This window comes from Lactuca sativa, chromosome 4 (genome assembly GCF_002870075.4).
Source record: "Lactuca sativa cultivar Salinas chromosome 4, Lsat_Salinas_v11, whole genome shotgun sequence".
NCBI classification, from domain to species: domain Eukaryota; kingdom Viridiplantae; phylum Streptophyta; class Magnoliopsida; order Asterales; family Asteraceae; genus Lactuca; species Lactuca sativa.
The window spans coordinates 14,049,958-14,073,855 of record NC_056626.2 but is presented as its reverse complement, the minus strand read 5'-3'; the positions used below and the strand labels follow the sequence as shown (position 1 = coordinate 14,073,855).

The 23,898-nt window shown below is 32.8% G+C and overlaps 2 protein-coding genes, 1 long non-coding RNA gene and 1 pseudogene across 3 annotated transcripts; 3 read left to right on the top strand and 1 right to left on the bottom strand.

Annotated features, from left to right (window-relative positions):
- The first annotated feature begins 2,161 nt into the window (after positions 1 to 2,161).
- On the top strand, positions 2,162 to 3,287 carry LOC128133778 (uncharacterized). The gene is made up of 5 exons (XR_008232079.1): positions 2,162 to 2,264; positions 2,340 to 2,470; positions 2,581 to 2,683; positions 2,797 to 2,896; positions 3,008 to 3,287. It is a non-coding gene; the product is annotated as an uncharacterized LOC128133778 (long non-coding RNA).
- Positions 3,213 to 4,252, bottom strand: LOC128133777 (probable fructokinase-7; annotated as a pseudogene).
- Positions 4,253 to 12,393: 8,141 nt separating this feature from the next.
- Positions 12,394 to 14,143, top strand: LOC128133373 (uncharacterized). The gene is made up of 2 exons (XM_052770767.1): positions 12,394 to 13,399; positions 13,683 to 14,143. Exons 1-2 carry the CDS (start codon positions 12,394 to 12,396, stop codon positions 14,141 to 14,143), a joined length of 1,467 nt encoding a protein of 488 aa, XP_052626727.1.
- Positions 14,144 to 14,227: 84 nt separating this feature from the next.
- Positions 14,228 to 14,731, top strand: LOC128133372 (uncharacterized). Its single transcript, XM_052770766.1, has one exon. It carries the CDS (start codon positions 14,228 to 14,230, stop codon positions 14,729 to 14,731), a length of 504 nt encoding a protein of 167 aa, XP_052626726.1.
- The last annotated feature ends 9,167 nt before the right edge of the window (positions 14,732 to 23,898 follow it).

Here is a 23,898-nt window from a genome sequence, read left to right as displayed (position 1 = left end):
ACTTGATATGGCAAGCATCAACAACAGATCCGAATGTGAAGTGACGTTCTTGATAAACACAAAAACAACGTCTATGTTGTTTGAGTTCATTACAACATTTTCGGGTTGGTGGCACATTAGGCTCTTCTATTGCTGTGAAGCAATCTTGAATATCATGAATGTTGCATTGTATAGATTGTGGATATACTTTTCCAGAGAGCAATGTGAGCATTACCATCACAATAACAAAAAAACCAAAAGGCTTCATGATTATTCCAAATAGATCAATATTGGGGAGTGATTAAAAGCAAACACTTATATGAGTTTTAGAAGATATATATGTTCGGTATTTATAGATGTTTGATAGTTATAGATGTTATAAAATGAAGTTAACGATTTTAAATATACTAAAATACGGCATTAACTTTGACATAAATTACTTTGTTCGTTACGAATTTAAGCAATAAAGAGGTATAAATACAAAACACAATGTCAAATTCATTATGAATAAACTAATTAATAAGGAAAGCCAATCAACTAAATGGTTATAAACTTTATAAAAAAATCAATTAAAGATAGATTTATGTGTCTACTAGAAGCAATTAGGAAAGTTAATTAAATCAAGGAAAAATCAATCAGTGATCAGTTACTATTGAAGCATTACTATTATTTCCTCATATATAGCCCTTAACCGTTGGCCACTTTAATTTAAACACTACTAGAGAACAGCCCTTTAATGACGCGCAAACAATGACACTCGCTGATAGAGGACGTGCATTGGTGTGTGCCCTAAAAAATAATGTCAATTTTGCAAAATTTGAAGGATAGTGGACACGCATTTGTGCGTGCCCTAAAATTAGTGTAAGAAAAGAAAAAAAAAAAAAGAAATGCGGATGGCGCATTTCATAAAGTGTGCGTCCTCTAAATGTGACGCTTTATATATATTTTTTGCCTAAACGCGCGTTTTTAAAGGGGGAAAACGAAATCGTCTGAAATTCTAATATTTTGAAGAACCCCGCTTCTACCCTCTCTCCGCAGTATCTCCCTTTTCATTCACTCCTCCCTTCTCTCTGTAAACCCTAAGCTATCGCCACTGCCACCGCCATTGAACCTTAAAAACTCAATCCACACTAGAATCCTACAATAGAACCCTAAAAATCCTTTTAAATCAGCACATCCTTTTGAATCGACTTCTCTCTCTCTCTCTCTCTCTCTCTCTCTCTCTCTCTCTCTCTCTCTCTCTCTCTCTCTCTCTCTCTCTCTCTCTCTCTCTCTCTCTCTCTCTCTCTGCAAGCCCTAATCTGCCACCACCAACATCGAACCTGATAAGCTTTAAGAGTTTGGAGTGCATCTAGAAACCTAAGCACACACTTCCGCCATCTCAAGATACTGGTTCAAGATCGGAACGCCATGTTGTAGTCCACGATGCCATCATCATCTCCACAAACCGCCCTTAATGGCTGAGAAAACGAATGCGACTGGGTCTGGAACGAAATCAAAGCTGAAGCTCGCCATCAACCTAAGCAAGCACTTCCGCCTTCTCCTCCAACCCATCTCTCCTCTCCGCCACAGTCGCTGACCTACGTGCCGCCCGTCAAGACCTATCTGATCCTACTCCTTCTTGGTTCACTCCCAAAAGGTACATTCTTCATGTGTCTTCTCTCACAAATAAATTTTTTCTTCTTTCTGTCTTCAGTTTGACGTCCCTGCAACTTCAAGGCTTCAATCAGGTTTCATTATCTTCTCCTTATATAACGATTTCTTGTTTTTGTTTCTTCTACATTCTACCCTAGCTCCAGAGCAACTTGCTTGGTGTGGAATGGACAGTGTATTGCTGTATTGGGATGATATACTTCTGATGGTGGGCCCTTATGGAGATCCAGTTCGCTATCTTGATGATGAACCCATTATCCTTATCCCAGAGTGTGATCGAGCTAGGATATTGTCTAACTTAAACATGGAGTTTCTTCAACAGGAGGAATTTCCTCATCCTCTATCCCGTGTCAAGCAACCAGCTGGATATAGAGTAAGTTCAATCATTAATATTATTAGTTCTTTTTGTTTCTATTACATAATTAACTTTTGTATTTTACATGTGTTGTTGCAGTTATCATATCAGATAGTTGACTCTTTAATTTGGCTTGGAATTCGAGACATGATAACTGATGTTAGGAAGAAAAAGTTGAATCTGTGACCTGTCACGTATTTTAGTGGTTCTCAAGGCTCTGAGACTGTTATTCCACATGGATACATATGGAGTCCTCATCTTGTTCCTAAACCAAAAGGTAAATTTTCCCTATATTAACTATTTATTTGACTTTATTATATGAGATGGATTAATCAAATCATAATATTCACAGATTGGGGACCTAAAATTTATGTGGTTCGATTTTGTTTCCTTGATCTCGCATCAAACTACAAACCCCCTGAAGAACTTGTATGATGGCTTGAAGCTGGCCCAAAGGCTATCTACATTAGATTTGGTAGCCTTGTGAGTTTTCTTTATCCATGTCATCAGTTCTTTTATGCTTTTTATAATTGATATTATAAAAAAAAGTAATCTAAATATAAATTCCCACAATTTTATTTATCCATTGTCAGCCAGTTCAAGAGCCTGAGAAAATAACACAGACAATCATTAAAGCCCTAGAAATATCAGGACAAAGGGGCATCATCAACAAAGGATGGGGTGGTCTTGGTATCTGTAAGTAATAAGTATATATATATATATATATATATATATATATATATATATATATATATATATATATATATATATATATATATATATATATGGTCTTGGTATTTGTATTACAGGAAACTTTTCGGAGAAGGTCTGGGATCAAGCACCATTGGTTAACTACAAAAGCTTGAACAACAGCTAGAGAGGAGTGTATCCATCATTTGTGCTTGAAAGGTTGACTTTTATCACAGAAAAGAATAAGAAGTTGACTCTCAAATACGGATTTTCATTCATCTGAGCTCGAAATTCTTTGATTTATTTTGACTTTAATTGTTGGTGTTTCAGATGCAAGTATATAATGAACAAATTCAAGAACTACAAGCAAAGGAACAATACATAAATACAATTATATAATGAACAAATTCTATTTTTTGTTCATATTTGTTCTCTAGTACATTCTACCTTGTAGAAGACTGTTTAATAATCATTTCTTCTAATTTCAAACCAAAAAAATGACACAAGTTATTTATTTTCGGATTCTTCCAACTTCTTATGAAACAGCTTCCTTAGAAGGCAATGATGGAATCGCTCATCTCTCTGTGACTGTAATGGCCCCACAAATATTTGTAAACCTCAATGCATCTCTTAGCTTATTTTAATCATAAAATGAGGCATGACATAAATCTTTTAAAAATCAATATATTCAGAAAATGATTTTTTCAGCCAATTTGTTTAAATGTTTAACCTTAAATAATTGAGTATTTTTGGCCAAATTGAGAAGGAGTCCTCCAACAAAAGCATCACCTGCACCCGTTGTATCAACACTTCACCTTAACACCACCAACTTTCCCATGAAAATCCTGAAAATAAAACTCGCAAATTGATATCAATTAAGATAATCCAACAATCATATTAAATTTACAAAAATAACCTTGGTGTAGTATCTGGAACCATTAGGACCTTCTATGACTATCAACAACTTGAGATTTGGGTGAAAAAGTTTGGTCAAGACAACTTTGTCATCATAGGGATCATCACCTCCAGTCAAGAACATAATTTCATCTTCACTAATCTGTAATTTCCCGAAAAGTCAATAACCCATCAAAAGGTTTATGTCAAAAAAAGTCAACCCACTGTGAAATTTTGCACCTTGATAACATCTGCTTGATCCCAAATTCTCAGGATGCCTTTTCGAGCAGCCTCAGGTGATGGCCATAAAGGTAGTCTCAAATTAGGATCATATGAAAGAATGCTTCCTGCTTTTTTTAGCAATTTTCAATGCAGCTATGTGAGCTGATTTGCATGGATCTTCAATCAAACTAATGGATCCGTAGTGAAAGATTGTCGACTGGTTAAATAACAAAAAATGGTCGCAATTTAATCTTTCTAAATATACAGCCATCAAAAATGGATGATTGAATGTACCTTTTGGATCAAATCTGTATCGAGTTCTGCCTCTGTGAGAAGCATATCGGCACTTGGATGGTGGAAGAACATGAACTCACACTCTCCATCGGCTCTTAGGGTTACAAATGCTAATGCGTTTCTTGCTTGTTTGTCAAATCTCATTCCTGTGTTATCGACATTGTTTTCTTTTCCTAGCACCATTAATGTCATTTATACACCTAACCTGATCTTCCTGACTTTTTGTGTAAATTATCAAAATTATGGTTGGTGGATTGAGTTGACAGATATTTATTTGGTAACTTACGCAGGGGAATTGTCCAGCAGTGACGAGAAAAAGTATAAAGCACTGAAGCACGCTACAGAACGACAGATATCTCAGAGTGTTGATGTCATTTGTTGCACATGTGTTGGTTTCGGAGATCCTTGGTTGGCAAATTTTAGATTTTGTTGTTGACTTAATTCAGATTGTGGGACAAAAAGAGTCCCAGGGGTGTTTTTGGAATATTTAGTTTTTTAAACTTTTTTGAGTTATTTTAGGAGTCTAACTCTTTTAGTATATTTTGGAAGTAGGCCATAAATGACTTTTTGCCTCTACTTTACAGGTTCAGTATGCATCCATCACTTTCAGAGTTTCCTTCCAATATATTTTCCGAAGGTACCCTCAAAAATGGAGTAACAATCAATGAGAGACAATCACCAGGAATCGATTTTCCCTGGCGTGTGCCAAACCATCCTATGTTCTTTTATGTCTAGGTATCTGCATGCTTTTCGTTCATATATATACCTTTTACACTTGTAAGCACCAGCATCAGGTTGTTACTGCTTCAGAATTTTTCCATTCCTTAAGTATACTCTCGCGTAACTAATGCAAGTTATAACTAGTAGGGGTACCCTGATTACAGGGACCAAAATTGTAACTAATGAAAGTTATAACTAGTAGGGTTACCCTGATCACAGGGACCAAAATTGTTACTAATGCAAGTAATTAATTATAAGGACTAGAACTGTAGTTATCGAAACTAAAAATCACACGGATTAAATCTACATATTCAAAACTATAGTATAGGGAATAAAACTATACCTATCTTAAATTAACAACTACAAGGACCAAAAATCAAATTGATATAAATTATAAACTGCATGGAATGAAATATATTATTGAAATAAAAAACTACATTCGGTAAATCTATAGTTACTGAAATTTAAAACTACAGGGACCAAAAATAGACTTATTAATCCAGGGAACTAAAAACATATTACTATTCCATTAATCCAGGGACCATTTCTGTAATTTCTTACTATAGTCCAGTGTCCATTCACTGTTAAAAAAAGAAGCATCACAACTATAGGTAAAAATGGAAATAACAACAAAATTAAATTCACTGCTAATGAAAGTTGGGACCTTGAATGAGAGAATTCAACTTCAATATGATGTCATTTTCTTGATTTTGTGAATATTTGTCTTCTTTGTCTTGAGGGTGTCCACACTTGTATTTTTCTTTTCTTGGTAAATTTGAATGAAATATAACGTTAAAAACATGAATAATACATATTTCGTTTATTAATAAAAGTAGAAAAAAATGAAAGCATGTCTTCATGGATTCATAAAGTCTCCTCTTTTACGTTGCATAGCAACCTTTGACATCTTCTCATCATCATATGTAAGTTGTTGGAGATTCGCATCACCTGTGTCTTTATCAACACTCTTTTTCTTGTGCTCTGTAGGGGTAATGGGTGTGACTTATATGAAAAAGTGAGTGAGAGTGATATAAATAATCTAAACTTCAAAATGAAAAATTAAAAATTAACAGATGCAGGTTCTAACCATCTTGAAAATGTCAAAATATTTGAAAAGATAAAAACAAATATAAATGTGCTAATAAGTCATCACTCATGTATGAGATAAATATTGATACAATCATAGGATATGCCTAATGCTTGAAATAAACTTGCCCTGTTCATATTAACCTTTATTTCTTAAGAATTTAATATAATTCTAATTAGATTTAAAATGTGAAAAGAGAATGGACACTTAAGAGTCTAACGGTTTTCCAAAAAAAATTTAAAGTTCATGTCTGGATTATAGATGTAAGTTTAGGTATATTTATTATTACTTACTTGTCATTGTTGAAGAAAACCTCTCCGAAATAATCCATATCCAAATATTAACTAATGTGTCTCCTACATGACTGATTCAAGCATTATTTTTCAGAAATGAGTATTCATAAGTAAAGGCATCATAAATCATAATAATAATAATTGATGGTTGTTTATTATTTGAACATATGGTTTTGGGTTTCAGGTATATAGAGTTTCAGATATGGAACTTGTGAGTGTGCTTCCGAGTGCAGAAGATGAGGTCAATGTAGCTTGCTTTCATCCTCTTGCTGGAGTTGGTCTTTTTTATGGAACCAAGGTCTGTACTTTATCTAATAAAAAAAACTTTAGTCTATATTTTTATTTTTATTATTTATTTTTGGTTGTAGGAAGGAAAACTTAGAATCCTTCAGCATGATGGTGGTCATCCGCCCATACATGATCACTTTTTTGAAGCAAGAGCAGTTGAGGTACAACAGCTCTTGTATTTGTAATACATTTGCTAAAACTGGGTAGATTTGCTCAAGGAGCTTTTCTATTCTATTCTTTTTCATGAATAAACTTAATAAGTCCATGCGTATGTTAAATAGGTCCAATAATAAAACCATTTCTCAGATTTGGTTTTCATTTGCAACAGGAATGAGAGGTGTATGGTGTTTCAGGTGAGTTTGGTGGTGAAGTTTTGAAGGCTGAAACAGATAATGAGTGTAGTGGCGAAGGATAGAACAGGTACCATTTCTGTAGTTTTGTTTGGTATTTTTGGTGTTGATCCAAATGGATAAAACTTTTTCCTGAACACATTTTCTAGAATAAACCACAGCCTGATTAAATAATAAACACAAAGAAATAAATAAAATGAATGTTGCATTCACTTAAGGGATCCCAAGGTTGCATTCAAGTGTTAATCCAAGTGGAATTGCAATCTTACCTGTGAACTTGGTATGTTTAAAAGTAGAGTGTCGTAATAAGAATTAATTTTACAGGATTGATGAAAGAGAATAGCTCTAGAGTTAGAAGAGGAAAAGAAAGCTCAAGCTGAAAGAGATAAGATGCTGCAAATACACGTGTTGCATTCTTCATTTCAATTGTTACTATGAAACACAGAGTAGATTAGATGAATACAAATTTATATATTGTAATGAAATAGAATTGTATGACACTAAATTTTATGCAATGGATTGTATTTTTTGTATATCGTAATTTATTTATATTATGAGACATTAAATGCAAATTTAATTTAAAAATTAATAAACATATAAATATATTTTTTTAAACATTTAAAATTATGATACACAAAAATGTGTGTCATCTTCATTTATGACATGGCCTTTCTTGACAGGGGCTTTCTTGATACGCATTACGTGTCATTAACACGCGCGTCGTAAGGTTTAAACACACAAATGCGTGTCGTCTTCCTTTATGACAGGGCCTTCCTTGATACGCACTGCGTGTCGTAAACGCGCGTCGTAATTGCGCATCATAAATGAGCGTCGTAAATGCGCGTCGTCTATAGACGACGCGCAAAAGCGCATCGTATCTCTATATGATAGGGCCTTCCTTGACGCGCATTTGCGCGTCATCTGAGCCTTTTACGACGCGAAATGAGCGTCGTTAAAGGTTGTTTTTCTAGTAGTGAACATATCCAATCCGGAAAATATCGAGCGTTGACTTATATTTATCCCATATACCATATAATCTTCCTTATTTTGGAATTTTTATTTGATATGGCGCCAAAGAAAGTGAATATTTTTGTTATTGTCCCTATACAAGTTCGTCATTCATGTGTTTTGCCTATAATTTTGGTGGGATCTATTTCCTTGCTCTTGTTAGTGTGTAGATTTCAGTTAATCCTTTTTAGTTTCTATGGCTTTTAATTATGTGTGTTTGATGAAATATAATGTACCCTTTTGACTGTCCTTGATTTTTGTGGCTTCTTTGCAGTTTCCTACTAAAACCAGCTACCCACTCATGCAAATGATCCCTAGATACATATAATGTTTTCACTTTCAAGTAATTAGTCTGTATATTTGATAGAATCTGATGAAGCCCCTTGCTAATTTCTGATGCATGACATTCTGTTTGCAACGTCTTAATGAAACATGTTGGGTTCTTATCCAAATAATTGGCACCAAGTTTAGAACTTTTGACCAATCTGTAATATTGTCATTTACATTCAGGGCATCCACAATGCATTGAAATCCATAGAGTTCAATGGATTCCATATCATTTTTTTTACATTCTATGCAACTCTATCAACGTTTTTCTACAATGCATTGAACTCAATATAGATTTCAATAGAAAATTACAAAAGCTAATTTATTTTATATATTTAAGAATTAAAAACTTTCCTTTTTTCTCAGTGAAGAGTTCAATGGTGATTGAACTGCAAATCCATTGAATGTCAAAGTGGCATCTCACTATGATAGAGTTTAATCCATTTTTGATATTTTACTTTAGGTTTTAAATTTTACACTAAATTTTTAGGCTTATTTGATATATTAATGTAGGTTATTTATTTAACTGTATATTGAAGTTAACAAATTAAGTATATCATATTGATAAGTCACAAATTCTTCCATTTATGATAATGTTTACAACTAAAAGCATATTTAAGTTAATAAATTAAGTATATTGTATGGAAATATGAAGAACTCGGGAGTTTCAAATGAATGTGGTGAAAGAAAAAATGATTCCTTTATAATATAGTATGATATGATGATTATAGTTTTAATTTTTAAGTCATTGTGATATATACAATTATTTGATAATTTTATAAAACATTTAAAATTGTGTAAATTATATATCAAACATATGATAATCTATATATAACGGTTAACAAAATGTATGAACAAAAATATGAACTACAACTCTTAGTAACATAAATATAAAAAATATCTATTATAACATTTGTATTAAAAAATATAGATATACAACGAATAATAAAAACTACGAAAAATAAACACTACAACTTTTAATAACATAAAACCACTAAAACATTTATTATAACATTTATATTAACTTTTCATATTTAAATCACAAATCTATTCAAATACATTATTGTTTTTAATGAGCAAAACTTTACAACCTTATATAAGAAAGGAAAATAAAAATTTATTAGTGATTACGAATTAATAATCATAAGTTAAAAACTCTTAAGTTGTAACTAATAAATATACATAAATTAGAAAGCTCTTGACAGTACTTGGAAATGTAATATTTATATTTGTAATTTCCATCCAATTTGTTTTCTATTTGGTGGCTATTATATTTATGTTACAACCAATTAAAATTAAAAACTCAAAGACTTTGCTATTTTCTTTATAACTTTTTCAGTGTTTAAATCATATATTTATATGTGATATCAGTGTGTCAAAATCCAGATAATATTTTTCAATTTGATAATGGACAAAAATAAAGAATAAAAAAATAATAAGAGTCGGACTAGATGATTAGTTTAATTATTATTTTCAATAGGTTAAATTCAGATCCAGACCAAATTCGACCGAGAACCAAATAAACGAGAACCGATTTAGTGGGAAATGAAAAAAAAGTCAAATAATGATAATTATAATTGCAAACTTAATATTGCTAACTATAATCACTATGGAATATTTTAAAACACATAATTCAATATAAACTTTAACATAAGTATTATTTTAAATAAATAAAAACCACAACTTTGTTTTTTTGGTGGAGTATCCAAATAAAAAAAATGAACCGTAACGACATAAAATTAAAAAAACATTATCGGTTCAATATACAAAAAACAAAAATTAAAGAAAAAACAGTTCCGACATAGTTTATCGAATTTAAGTTCGTTTACTTGAATTTAAATAAAAAAGCATTAGAAAAACCATAAATAACTAAAATAAAAAACAAAATGGAAAACAAAATATCAAAAAGGCAAGAAAATTATCAAATTGTTGGAAAAAAACTAATATATATATATATATATATATATATATATATATTCAAATTTATATTTGTAATTAATATATATATAAAAAATTTCAAATTTTCATAATGGATCCTTGAGGTATATATACATAACTTTCAGACTTGGTCCAAGGGCATTTTGGTCTTTTAGAAAAAAAACTAGTTACTCAAAAGTTAAAATTAACATCGGAATGACCATTCATGCATTTTTCGAAACCATAATGACCAGTGGCGTGACATTTTTCATAAAAGTCCTTATAGTGCAATATTTTGCAAATCATAGGGACAAATTATGAAATTTTGTCTAAAAACTAACAGCTCAATGATGGAAACCCAACTGATATGTGTCCATTACTGTAAGAAGAAACTTTTGCGTTAAAGGTTGTTGGAGGATATCAGCATAAATTTTTTTTATTAGCAAAATAATCAAGGATGGAATGGTAATTTGTGGCAAAAGCAACTATTTCAGCATCTGGATTTTAGTAGTAGTCTAATTTTCAGCATCAACAAAATTTTCCGAATGAGCAACAACGCCAGTTTCTGAATACGAAATCCAATCAGCAATTTGGCAGGTCTAATATGTCCTTGGAAGATACAATAAAGAGCCTTGCCACCAACACTCATGTAACACTCGTTTTCCAGAATGAATCAAATTAGGGTTTCAAGGAGTAAAAGTTGGATTTTTGAGAAAAAGAGCCTCACGACGTGAGACATAGGGGGCTCATGACGTGAGATGGGTTGCTTGAAGATTTTTTCCAAGACTAATCTCATAACTTGAGAAATGGAGCTCATGAAGTGAGAGCTGATGGAGCCCAAGCCCATGATCATTTTAGGGTTTCCTTCGTATCTAAGCATTTCTAACCTCATTTTAGGGTTTGAGAACCTAGTATGAAAATTGGATGCCTTTTCTTCAACTTTTGAAGTAAATGAGATCTAGACATGTATTGCACATATATGTCCTAAAAACATCACCTTTTTGGTGTATTAAGAAGTTAAAGACCCTTTGGAACGTTTGGGTTCAAGGCTTAATGGATTTATGTCTTAAAAGTTGAACTTTTGGCTTCAAACTAATCTCACGATGTGAGACATGACATGTCATGAAGTAAGGGTTGAATGACCCTTTTTTCTGGTTATATTCTTGGAGCTCACAACATGAGAGGAGGCTTCTCACGACGTGAGGTCAGTCCCTTTGAATTTCTTGATTGATTTGTGTAACGCCTGTAGATTCGGGCTAGTCAATTTAGAGACAATAAGCATCAAAAAATGAGTTTTTAATGGAATATTATTTAAAAGGAGCATTCTTAACCAAGTTGTAGTATATATTACAAGGGTTCCGTACATATAAAGAACGCCGAAATTCGAGTTATAACAAAGAAGTTATGGTCCATCGAAGTTCGCGACAAAACCAGCATGACACTGGGCATTGTAAATAGTGAATTTACGATAGAGGAATTTTTAGCCTTAGAAATCAAAACAAAAGTTGTAGTAGACGTTAAACCGAGAGCTTGCATAAAAAGAACGCTCAAATCTGATTTCGTATGAGGAAGTTATGATTTTTCTAAGATTTGGCCTAGTAGTGCACAGCCCGAAATTCGAATTTTAGATCGATTGGTTTTTGGCCTACGCGACCTAAATGAGAGTTGAAGATCTCGTTAATAGGAACTCAACGATAGAAAGACAGACGAAAATGGAAGTCAAAATGAAAGTTGTAGATCTTATTATTTCCTACGCGTGGATATAAAAAACGTCGAAAACGGAGCTTGTATGCGAAAGTTATGAATTTTTGAAAATCGGCTGATTTTCACCTGTGTGCGATGCCACGTGTCAGCACTATAACGCCCGTAGATCAGGGCTAGTCAATTTAGAGATGATAAGCGTCAAAAATGATTTTTTTTATAGAAGATTATTTGTAATGAATAATCTTACTGAAGTTGTAGTGGTCGTGACAAGGATTCTGGATGTATAAAGAATGTCGAAATCCGAGTTATAACGAAGAAGTTATGACCTGTCGAAGTTTCGCGACAGAACCGGCACGACACATCGCGATGTAAATTGTGAATTTACGATAGAGATATATTTGGGCTTAGCGATCTAAACGAAAGTCGTAGACTACGTTAAATCGAGAGTGTGCATAAAAAGAACGTCCAAATCTGACTTCGTATGAGGAAGTTATGATTTTTCTAAGTTTCAGCTTAACAGTATGAAGCCCGAAGTTCGATTTTGAGATCGAGTGAGTTCTAGCCGAAACAAAATAAACGAGAGGTTTGCTGCATAGTCATATATGTCTATTTATGCATTCTGACAACAATCTACCAACTGTTGAATTTATCGATCCGATAATTTCCGCCGAGATACTAGACAGAATTGAAGATCCTGAATTGTATTCACTTTTGAATGAGTTTATGATTCATGGTCCATGTGGAGGTGAAAATATGAATTGTCCATGCATGGTGGATAAAAAGTGCTCTAAAAACTTTCCAAAACAATTATGTAATCATTCGTCTTTTGATCAAAATGGTTTTCCATTATATATGCGAAGAAACAATAGTCATTTTGTAGAAATATTGGGTGTCAAGTTGGATAACAGAAATGTTGTTCCATACAACAAATATCTATTGAAAAGATATCAGGCACATATTAATGTTGAATGGTGTAATCAGGGATCTTCAATAAAGTATTTGCTTAAATACACAAATAAGGGTCCTGATAGAGCGACAGTTGCTGTTGTACCAGCCAACAATGAATGTGAAAATAACGATGTTGTCGATGAAATAGCTGAATATTACGATTGTAGATATTTATCAGCATGTGAAGCATCATGTCGAATTTTTAAATATGATGTTCAGTGCAGATATCCTTCTGTGGTCAGACTACCTTTTCATCTTCCAAATCAACAACAGATTGTATATGGTAAAGACGATGATATTGACAATGTTCTGGACAAACCTTCTGTTGTTGCTTCAAAGTTCACATCTTGGATGGAATGTAATGTAATCGATAGTGAAGCACGAATACTTACATATGTTGAATTTCCTATAAAGTTTGTTTGGATATTAAATGGTCGGTTTTGGAAGCGAAGGAAAGTAGGAAAAGCCATTGGTAGAATTCATTCGGTTTCACCTAATCTAGGGGAAGCATATTTCTTAAGGATTCTTTTAAATAAAGTAAAAGGTCCGACGTCATTTGATGATATTCGCACGGTAAATGGTGAAACACATTCTTCTTTTAGAGATGTTTGTTATGCACTCGGGCTATTATATGATGACAAGGAATACGTTGATGCAATTAAAGAAGCAAGTCATTCTGATCTGGTTTCTATCTACGCTTCTTATTTGCTACATTGTTAATGTGTAATAGTATGTCTAAACCAGAGGTCGTTTAGGAAAATACAAGGGAATATTTGGCAGATAGAATTCTACATAACCAAAGACAAAGATTTAAGTCTGCAGATGTTACATTTTTTTCTTATTTTTTATTTAAAATATTTTCTTTTTATTATTCAACACCCATTAAATAATTAGTAACAAAATTATTAAATATTGACCACATATTTTCTAAATAATTATATATTTTGGTGCAGAATTATCACTCGGTGTAGATGAACTTAAGAACTTAACTTTGTTCGAAATAGAACAAATTTTACTTCGAAACAACTCCACTCTCAAAAACTTCACAAAGATGCCATACCCAAATGTTGAATCTGTTTCTTCTTCAAACAATCAACTTATCACCAAGGAGCTAGATTACGACATTCCCGTTATAAAGATTAACTTTGATCGTATGTTTCTTGCATTAACAAATGAGCAACGTAACATTTTCCTTAAAATCATGAGTGTTGTTAAAGAAAATAAAGGAGATGTCTTCTTCATTTATGGTTATGGTGGAACGGATAAAACTTTTTTATGGAAGACAATATCTGCAGCAATTAGATCTGATGGTAATATTGTTTTAAATGTTGCTTCAAGCGGTATTGCTTCCTTATTATTGCCCGGTGGTAAAACAGCACACTCTCGATTTATACTTCCATTTGAACTTTCATAGGATTCTTTTTGTAAAATAAATCCAGATGGTGAGTTGGCTAGCTTAATAAGAAAAACCTCTTTAATAATTTGGGATTAAGCACCTATGGTCCATAAGCATGCATTTGAATCTTTAGATCGAACTTTGAAAGATGAATTAAGGTGCGGAAATTCAAGCATCTCAAATATTCCATTTGGAGGGAAAGGTATTGTCTTTGGAGGAGATTTCAGACAAATTCTACCTGTTGTTCCGGTTGGCAGTAGACAGAACATTGTAAATGCTTCTTTGAGTTCTTCATATTTATGGCAACATGGCAAAGTCCATAGATTAACAAAACAACATGAGGCTAACTGTTGGAAGGATCAATCGGATATAGAAAAAATAAGAGATTATGCAAATTGGCTATTGGATATAGGAGAAGGCAAACTTGGTGGTCCGAACGACGGTGAAACGATTATCGATATTCTGGATGATATGGTCATTAATGATTCACATGATCCTATAGGTTCCTTAATTAAGTTTGTATATCCTTCAATTTTCAAGAACTATAGCAATACAAATTATTTCCAAGAAAGAGCGATACTTGCTCCAAAAAATGAAGTTGTTTAGGAAATAAACGACCGTTTGCTTAAGAAGTTTCTAGGAGACGAGGTTGAATATTTATGTTCAGACAGCATATGTGAATCCAAATTTGTCCATGATCAGTTTGATGCAACTTTATACTCCCCTGATGTATTAAATGGTCTCAAAGTATCCGGTCTACTAAATCATAAGTTAGTTTTAAAAATTGGTGTTCCGGTAATGTTACTGAGAAATATTGATCAGAAAAATAGATTATGTAATGGCACAAGACTACAGTTGATATCATTGGGAAAACGTGTTATTGAGGCACATAGAATAACTGGAACTAATATTGGAAACCGGACTTTTATTCCAAGAATGTTTTTAACTCCATTAGAAAAAAAAATCCGTTCGAATTCACAAGAAGATAGTTTCCTTTGGTCGTATGTTTTACAATGACTATTAATAAAAGTAAAGGACAGTCATTATCAAAGGCTGGTTTGTTTCTCAAAGATCCAATTTTTTCACATGGACAATTGTATGTTGCCTTATCTAGAGTTCCAAGCAAAAAAGGATTAAAATTATTAATTTTAGATAAAAATTGCGGACTCACAAATATAACTTCCAAAGTTGTTTATAAGGAAGTTTTTCGAAATATATAGCCTACTTTTTTGTAGCGCCTTTTAGTCATTTTTAGCAAATCACACTTAATCCGTCATATTATTTTATTTATATATAATTATGTATTGTATTTTTTATGTTAATTTCATTACACACATTGATAATGCATCATTTGTGAATGTTCAACGAGAACCATACACCAAAAATTAAGGTTTTAAAAATCTCCAATTCTAATTAAATACTTATCATTTACTGTGTAATTAAATACTTATAAATCATAAAGTTATTGAAAAATGCAATATTGCAATTCATAGGTTTTCTAAATTAATGAAATATTATTTTATTATATAATTAATTTTTAAATTCAATTAGAAATCAGCACCCATGAGTTCCGAGGGTTTTAACCTAATTTCTTTAATAAAAAAAACAAAATATTTGCATCTGAGTTTTTTTTGACAAATGAATAATTTGTTAGTTTGATTGACGCAATTATGAATTAGATTAATTTTGATATATCTTAGTCAAGTGAATAACTTACCATATTTGAGCAAACTAAAAAAATCCTTTAAATTTTGTTTCAAGGTTATGATTCATTTTGCACCTCTTTATGAGTGTACACCAATCTTATTGTCTCATTTGTGTGAAAAATGCTTGTTTCACTTAGTTAAACCCCATGTATCAATTGTCGATGGTGGAGTTTTAATGATTCTTGCGAAATCTAATTTTTCCAACTTCATTGGTTTGGATTGTGCGCCAACAAGCCATTCATATTATATTGTTGGATTAACAAATGAAATTAAGAAGCCATATTCCATCAACTTGAGAATTTGACATTGTACATTTCTATATTCTATCAAGTTGAAATTGTTCAGTGATACAAACACAGTGATTTAAATTGTTAACTAACCCTATTTATTAAAATACCTATGATATATTATTTAAATTGTTAACTGGTGCAAAAAAATAATAAAAAAAAAAATAACAGGATTTTGATCAAAGAAAAGAGACTTCTCATCCTGACCATTAATTCATAGTGCCTCCACTATGCATGAATAGAATGATACTTGAACATGAATGTCTTTCAAGAACAGCTTAATGGCTTACAAAAGTTTGTTCTTTATTATAATTTTATGCCTTCGTCCATATATCAGAAAATGTCCCAAGGAAGAATACAAAGAAACCCCTAGAAAGTATATGGGTGGGTTATTTACAAAAAAAAAATGAAAGGTTCATCAGAGGAAATCAACAAAGGTTCTAAACTTGGTGCCAATAACATGTATAAGCACCCAACATGTTTGATTAAGACACTGCAAACAGAATGTCATGCATCTGAAATTAGCAAGGGGCTTCATCAGATTCCATCAAATGTACATACTAATTGCTGAAAAGTGAAAACCTTATATGTATCTAGGGAACATTTGCATGAATGGGTAGCCGATTTTGGTAGGAAACAGTAATAAAGCCACAACAATCATGGATCGTCAAAACGGCACATTTATATTTCATCAAAAACATATAATTACAAGCCATAAAGAATTAATCGAAATATACTCGGTCACAAGAGCAAAGAAAGAGATTCAACAAAAATTACAGGGAAAACACATGAATGACGAACTTTGTATTAGAGACGATAGATAAAAGATTTACTTTTCTTTGGCGCCATATCAAATAAAAACTTCAAATAATGAAAGTTGTAGGATATATGAAGAAACAATGGTAATTCTTCAATAGTAACTGATTATTGATTGATTACATTGATTTAAATAACTTTCCTATTTGCTTCTGGTAGACATGTAAATCTATCTTTAATTTGTTTTCTTTTATAATTTGAACCGTTTATTGGTTCTCCATGTTAATTACTTTATACATAACGAGGAGAGTAATTTATATCAAAATTAATGTTGTATTTTAGTATATTTTTTTAATCTTTAAATTAATTTTGTAACATCCATAAATACCCAACATAGATCTTCTAAAACTCATATACATTTTTTGTTTTTAGTCCCTAATATCAATATCATTGTTCTATATTGAATACCTATGAAGCCTTTTGGCTTTCTTGTTATTTTGATGATAATTCTCACACTGCTAGCGGGAAAAGTATATCCACAATCCAGGGTTTGCAACATGCTTGATATTCAAGATTGTTTTTTACCACTAGATGACCCTGGTACACCACCAACCGAAAAATGTTGTGATGAACTCAAACAACACAGAAAATGTTTTTGTGTTTACAACCGACGCGGATTCACACTCGGTTTCCTTTCTCTTGTTGACGCTTGTCATATCGAGTTCCATGATGTTTGCCCCTTTGTATCTAAATAGTTTCTCCATTGCTCAATGAAATTTGTCATTTACAAAGAAGTGGGATATGATTCTATTATATATTCAAAAGATTGTGTGTTCATATATTCTCTTTAGTTTTGTTTGGTTTTTTAATATTCGTTCTTGTGTCCCTTAGTTTCTACTTTTCGTATCATACTTGTATCTGCATAAATAATTTCATGTGCACAAGTATTCACACAAACATTATCTTTTTTATTTAATAAAGATCAACAAGAAAATCCTAAAAACAACGTTTCACGCGAGAAACACAATTTGAAGAAAAACGAACCTTGATGTCACTATATCTAATTAAAACTTTCTCTAAAACACATATTTATCTTGAATAATCATTTTGACAACGTTTACATAACAAAAACGTATATCTTTTTGGGAAAAAATTACTTTTTAAATTGAATTAAAAAGACTAAACAAATAATTCAAATTAAAAAAACACTACATGTGTTTTCATATTGAAAATAAATAAAGCAGCTTATTTTTTATTCGAAAATCATAACTGAATCTATCGTTAGTCTTAAAGGATTAAAAAAATGAAACTTTCATGTTATAAGGTATAATTCTGAGTTTATTGGTTTTAAACATTCAACATAGTAGATGCAATCCTCCTATCAGTTTCTGTTTCGATCATCTTTGTCGACAGACCGGCTGCATTGTTGTCGAACGCGCCATGGCTCTTAAATTCGATCCTCACCAGTGATAGTGGCTACGTTAAGTGATGTCATCCTCCGATATGTTTCGATCAGTGAAGGCCCGTTCAGTTTTGTTTTTCAGATTGAGCCCAACCATATATAAGGAAAGCTTCCCCCGCTGTACCGAAAACAAAATTACAGCGACATGGGTGATGTTTTTACAGATCTTTATTTTTTTGATAATAGATTCAGAGTTGAGGATGAATTTGTAATGTGTACCCAACTAATCATTTCATGAGATAACTGATTTTAGGTGGGGAAGTTTTGCGGTGGCCGGCCTGAGCATGACAGCGGCCCATAGCATAAAAAATCTCGAAGCGTTAATTCTCTGGGTCGTGTTACCGTCACCAAAGTGGTTGAAGACAGAGAGGCAGGAAACGAAAGGCGAGTATCATAGTATGATGTCGTAGTTCTTCATGTGTTGGAAAACATAAAAAGGAAATAGTCAGAAATGTTTGAGAGAGGAAGTAGTACACAATCTTTATCTCATTTTCTAAATTTCTCTCTTTGCTTTAGTGAGTTTATGGATGCCCTAAAGTCTTTGCATCTTCATCCTCCACAGCTCCATGCTCATGCCTAAAAACTAAACATGTCACCTTCGTTCATGAGCTACTGAAAGTTATTGGCTCTGTGGTGAGTTGTGAGCAATCATTTTACGTTAGTGGTAGAAACATTTTGGATGGTCCTTTGGTAGTTAATAAACTTATCTGTTGGGCCAACAAACGGAAGAAAAAAAGTTCTCATGTTCAAGGTAAACTTTGACCTAGCTTTTAACTCGATTATTTGGAGTTACTTGCAAAATACCGTGAAGCAACCAGGGTTCGACGATATGTATTTAAGTTAGGTAAGGGCCATCCTTTCATCCTCTAAGGTCTCAGTGCTCGTTAATAGTGCTCGTTAATGGTTCCCCAACCAAGGAGTTCTTCTTGGAAAAAGGAGTGAGACAAGGAGATTCCTCTCCCTTTTTCTTTTATTATTGCAACCGAGAGTCTCAAAGTAGCTTTAGATGAGGCTACTAACAAAGCGATATTTAAGGGGATTACAATGCCTAATTTTGGGCATAGTATTTCTCTTTTCCAATATGCATATGACACGATCTTTATGGGTAAATGGTTAAGGGACAACACTAAAAATCTTATGAGAATACTCACATGCTTCCATTTAGCATCTGATCTCATGGTCAATCTACACACGAGCAATTTAATGGCTATTGGAGTTCCTTCTAGGGAAGTCTCGTCCACGGCTAAGTGGTTGAAGTGCCTTAAAAGTGAGCTTCCATTCTCCTATATTGGTATGATATACTGGTAGGAGGAAGGTCGGGTGGAGCTTCCATGTGGCTTCTTCTTATCGATAAATTCAACAAAAACTATTGATGTGGAAAGCTAGAACTCTTTCAACTGGATAGCGTTTAACGCTTGTTAAGTTTGTGCTTGGAAGCCTTGGAATGTACATTTTATCGATCTATAGTGTCCTAGAAAAATCATAACAATGCTTGAAAGTATCAGAAACGTGTTCTTTTTGGGAAATTCTATAGTTCACAAAGAAAATCACTTGGATAGCTTAGAACAAAATGATGAAATCCAAAGAACTTGGTAGGTTGCAAATTGGGAACTGAAAAGCTTTCAATCTTATTCTTATCTTGAAATGGTGGTGGAGGTTTAGGGTTCATACTAACACAATTTGGAAAAGCGTTATTAGGTGCATTTATGGTGATCGTGGGAGGTTCGGATTGTCAGCTTTAGTGTCTTATAGGATGACCATGTGGGGCATAATCAATAATGTTAACATCGATCTAGAACATCTTAACATCTACTTAAATGAATTCTTTTACAGAACCGGTGATACAGGGGGGAAGTCATTCCCATGAAATTTGTGTTGGAGTATCACTGAAGGAGGAGAGTTTATTGTATCTTCCCTAAGGAAGTAAATTGACAATAACTTCTTGGATTGCACACACTTCTTACTATCTAGTCTAAGTTGGTTCTAAAGAACATAAACGTCTTCATTTGTAGATCAGGACTTAGGAGACATTCCACTAGATCGAATCCAGCACGGAGGTAGTGAATATTTCACACATCTCATTTATGTTGTGCAATGCTTTTAAGGAGACGGAAGTACATATTTTCAAGGATTGCTCCATAACAGAGGAATTAAAAGGGAAAATGCTCACTTAGTGGAAAGACTTACCTGCCATTAATGACTCATTAGAAGACGTGTTGGGGGTGAATTTTAACTACACTAGGGGCAACAATAGAGAAAAAAATTTGGAGGCGATTTTAAGGGCGTTCTTATGGACCATCTGAATACGAACGAAATATATTCAATAACAAAGTGGAGGGATCGATTATACTAGCTTATGATGCCAAGGCTTTGGCCTTTTATGCCTAAGAATAGAGCTAATGCAGCATCCCATTTTCACAAACAAAATTTTCATGTTTAATTTAGGTAAAACCACCAGTTCCATAAAACCCATGTTAAGAAAACCCCATTTGTTCCATGATACACTAGTTTGAAAATCAGAGTAATATAGTAAATGTGTAATCTCCAAAACTGATGATGAGTGTATTGGATTAAGGTGTCTAAGCCAGTGACTAACAACTAACTTGATATATTCTTGTAATTAGAAGCGAATTCCATTTCGGGTTGCCCTCATGACCAAAACTGGCTACAAATGATTTTAGGAGAGAGAAGTATAATTTATTATATTATTATATGATTAATAAACTAAGTGGAAGTTATACAGAAATGATTTGTTAATATATTATGTGATTAATATATTAATTGGAGATACATAGTTGACTTGTTGATTTATTATGTGATTAATAAATTAATATAAGATCAAATGTGAAATAATTGTTTTGTTAATTTATATTATTAATAAATTAATCCCAATGGTTCGTGGAGATGACATAAATTGACTTATGACACTCACCAGAAAAGGAATGTTTGGACGTGTAATCGTCAGGTAGTTTAATTTTGCTACAATTCTTCTCTATTTCTCTGGTTTCTCAAGCGGATCTCCTTCATCTACTTTCAATTTCATATTTAGAACCACTGGAGACTCGTAAGGTTTTGTTTCAATCATCCCAAATTCCTTCAAAATATCCAAGCAATATTTCCGCTGAGACAAACAGATCCCTTTTCGAGTACGAGAGACTTCAATTCCCAAAAATATTTTAAAGGACCTAGGTCTTTTGTTTGAAACCGAGATGCAAGGAAATCTTTCAGCTTCTTAATTCTAGTTCCATCACTCCTTGTACTCACAATCTCATCAACATATACCACTAATAGAATGCATCCTGAAGACGACAAAGCAAAGAACACAAAATGATCATAGCAAGTGAGTATGGATGACACATAGTAACCAAACATCATACATTAAGGATACCAACATATATTGTTTACAAATTGTACTTGTTCATCGATTACCCAAAAATAACATAAATTATGGTGTCTAAAAAGAAAAGTAGTAGGATATCCAGATCCAAGGCTCGAGTACCTGTTCACTTGCTGAGTCCCTGAGAATACAAGTCGTTTTGAAAAGCGACAACATAGAATGTTAGTGAGTTCATCAGCATATTTGTAGGAAAAACTTTGTAATATCTTTGTTTATAATAAGTTATAAAACTCCATAAAAACCAATATTTTCTATAAAAAGTAGTTTTCTGAGTCTCGTTCCAAAATTGTGTATAGTTGCATGCATGTTCTTTATTTTCCTTTGTTTGTATTATAAAGAGTGTATTCCAGAAAATCCTATATTTTCTGTATATAAAAGAGTTGTGGTCTTAAAACCCTAAGACCAGAGTGGTGAGATTAGCTTGCTTACAAAGTAAACGAACATAACTTTGTGTTTTATAAAACTAGTAGAGTGTATATTCTTCGTAAATCCAAATTAATATGGTCCTTCTCTATATGAGTCGTTACAACCATATTAATATGACTAAAGTGCCTGTCTTGATGTTCTTTAGGCGTCGACTTCTAAAGATATTTGTCACCCTAAACTGGCCCGTCTAGCTATAGCGAACAACTCAGGTGTGGGGGTGTCAACCCGGTATAAATCTATACACAATTACCTCGCTCTCCCTTCAGGAGACTCTGGTTATAACTATAGGACTTATGATGTACGCTAGGTAGGTACGGCGAAGGAGAGTCTCACAAGAGCGTTAACAGATTTACGTGAACTATGACTCCGTTTTACTTGCAAAATAGGATAATTATGCCTTTAAATAACTATGTGTACCTTTGTAAGTGTGGTTTGTGACCTTCAACTATACTAATTATAGTTTATTATGCTTGTTTTTCAAGACAATTTATATAACCGTATATATAAATACATATAAGTTAACATGTCTAGATGTTTTAAAAGTATATATAAATCATATAAACTTGCATCTAACACAAGTATAACAGCTTTTAGCATGATAAAGACAATTTCTTGTTTTTGACTTTTCTGTCCCTATTTTTAGCAAAATTATAGAAAAATCATCGTAAGTCGAAATTCAGATCTGCAAACTCTGAGAGTTTGGAAAATGAATCTAATTTGTTAATAATTTTTATTATTATTTTTAATGGCCTCAAACCAGTGTTAAAATGTTCATCTTCACAGACTGGTCTGAAATCATTCTTGAAATGATAGGCAGCTTTGTAAAAATCGCCAAAAATTGTAGAAAATCATATGAACGCATGATAGTAGTCCTTAGAAAGGTATAATCCTAAACTATTTGCATCTTAAATAGTTTTGAAAAATATTAAGTTCAAGGTGGTCAAAACATCCCGTAAATGGACCATAACGTTTCTGTTGAAAGTTGAGGTTTAAGTTTAACTTATTTGTGTTTGAAACTTACACTCATTTTTGCTATTTTTGAGGGTATAACCCTTATCTATGATTTTTTATGCAATATATATGTTAAAAAACACATTTCTCATGATTTTTATGAATTTGTATAAGATAAACTCCATGTTCATGCAAATACCCAAAGATTGAACACATTACACACCGGTACACGCAATTATCCATTAGTTAAACGAGATTTGACTTGTATTCCTGCCCCCACCCCCCCAAATAGTATGAAAAACATAAAAAATAGTGGGGTATGAAGCTCACCTTGAGTTCTTGGTGAGATTCTTGAAATGTGGGTGTTCTAATAGTTCATATTCATGAAAATAAGAGTGTAAGAGGAAAGATATTAGAATAACATGAAACAAAACAATGGGGTTTAACCTAGAACTTACCAATTTTAAGACCCTCTGAAGAAGACTTCTTGAAGCTAACACATGCACACACACCCATGAAATCTTTGAGAGGAAGGAAGAAGAGAGACTTCTTGAGTGTTTGAGAGAAAATGAAGGAGGATTCTTGAGGCTAAGTGAGGAAATGAGAGTGCTTTGTGTGTGTGAGGGTGTGGCCGAGAATAGAGAAAGAGAGGGGAGAAGTTGACTTTGGTGATGTTTGAGGTGCGGGCTAGCATGGATATATGGGAGGTAAAAGCTTGGAACATGCTAGTTAAAAATGAGGTGTCATGGCCATTTTCCTTTCTTTTTTTCCCTTTTCTTTTCTCTCTT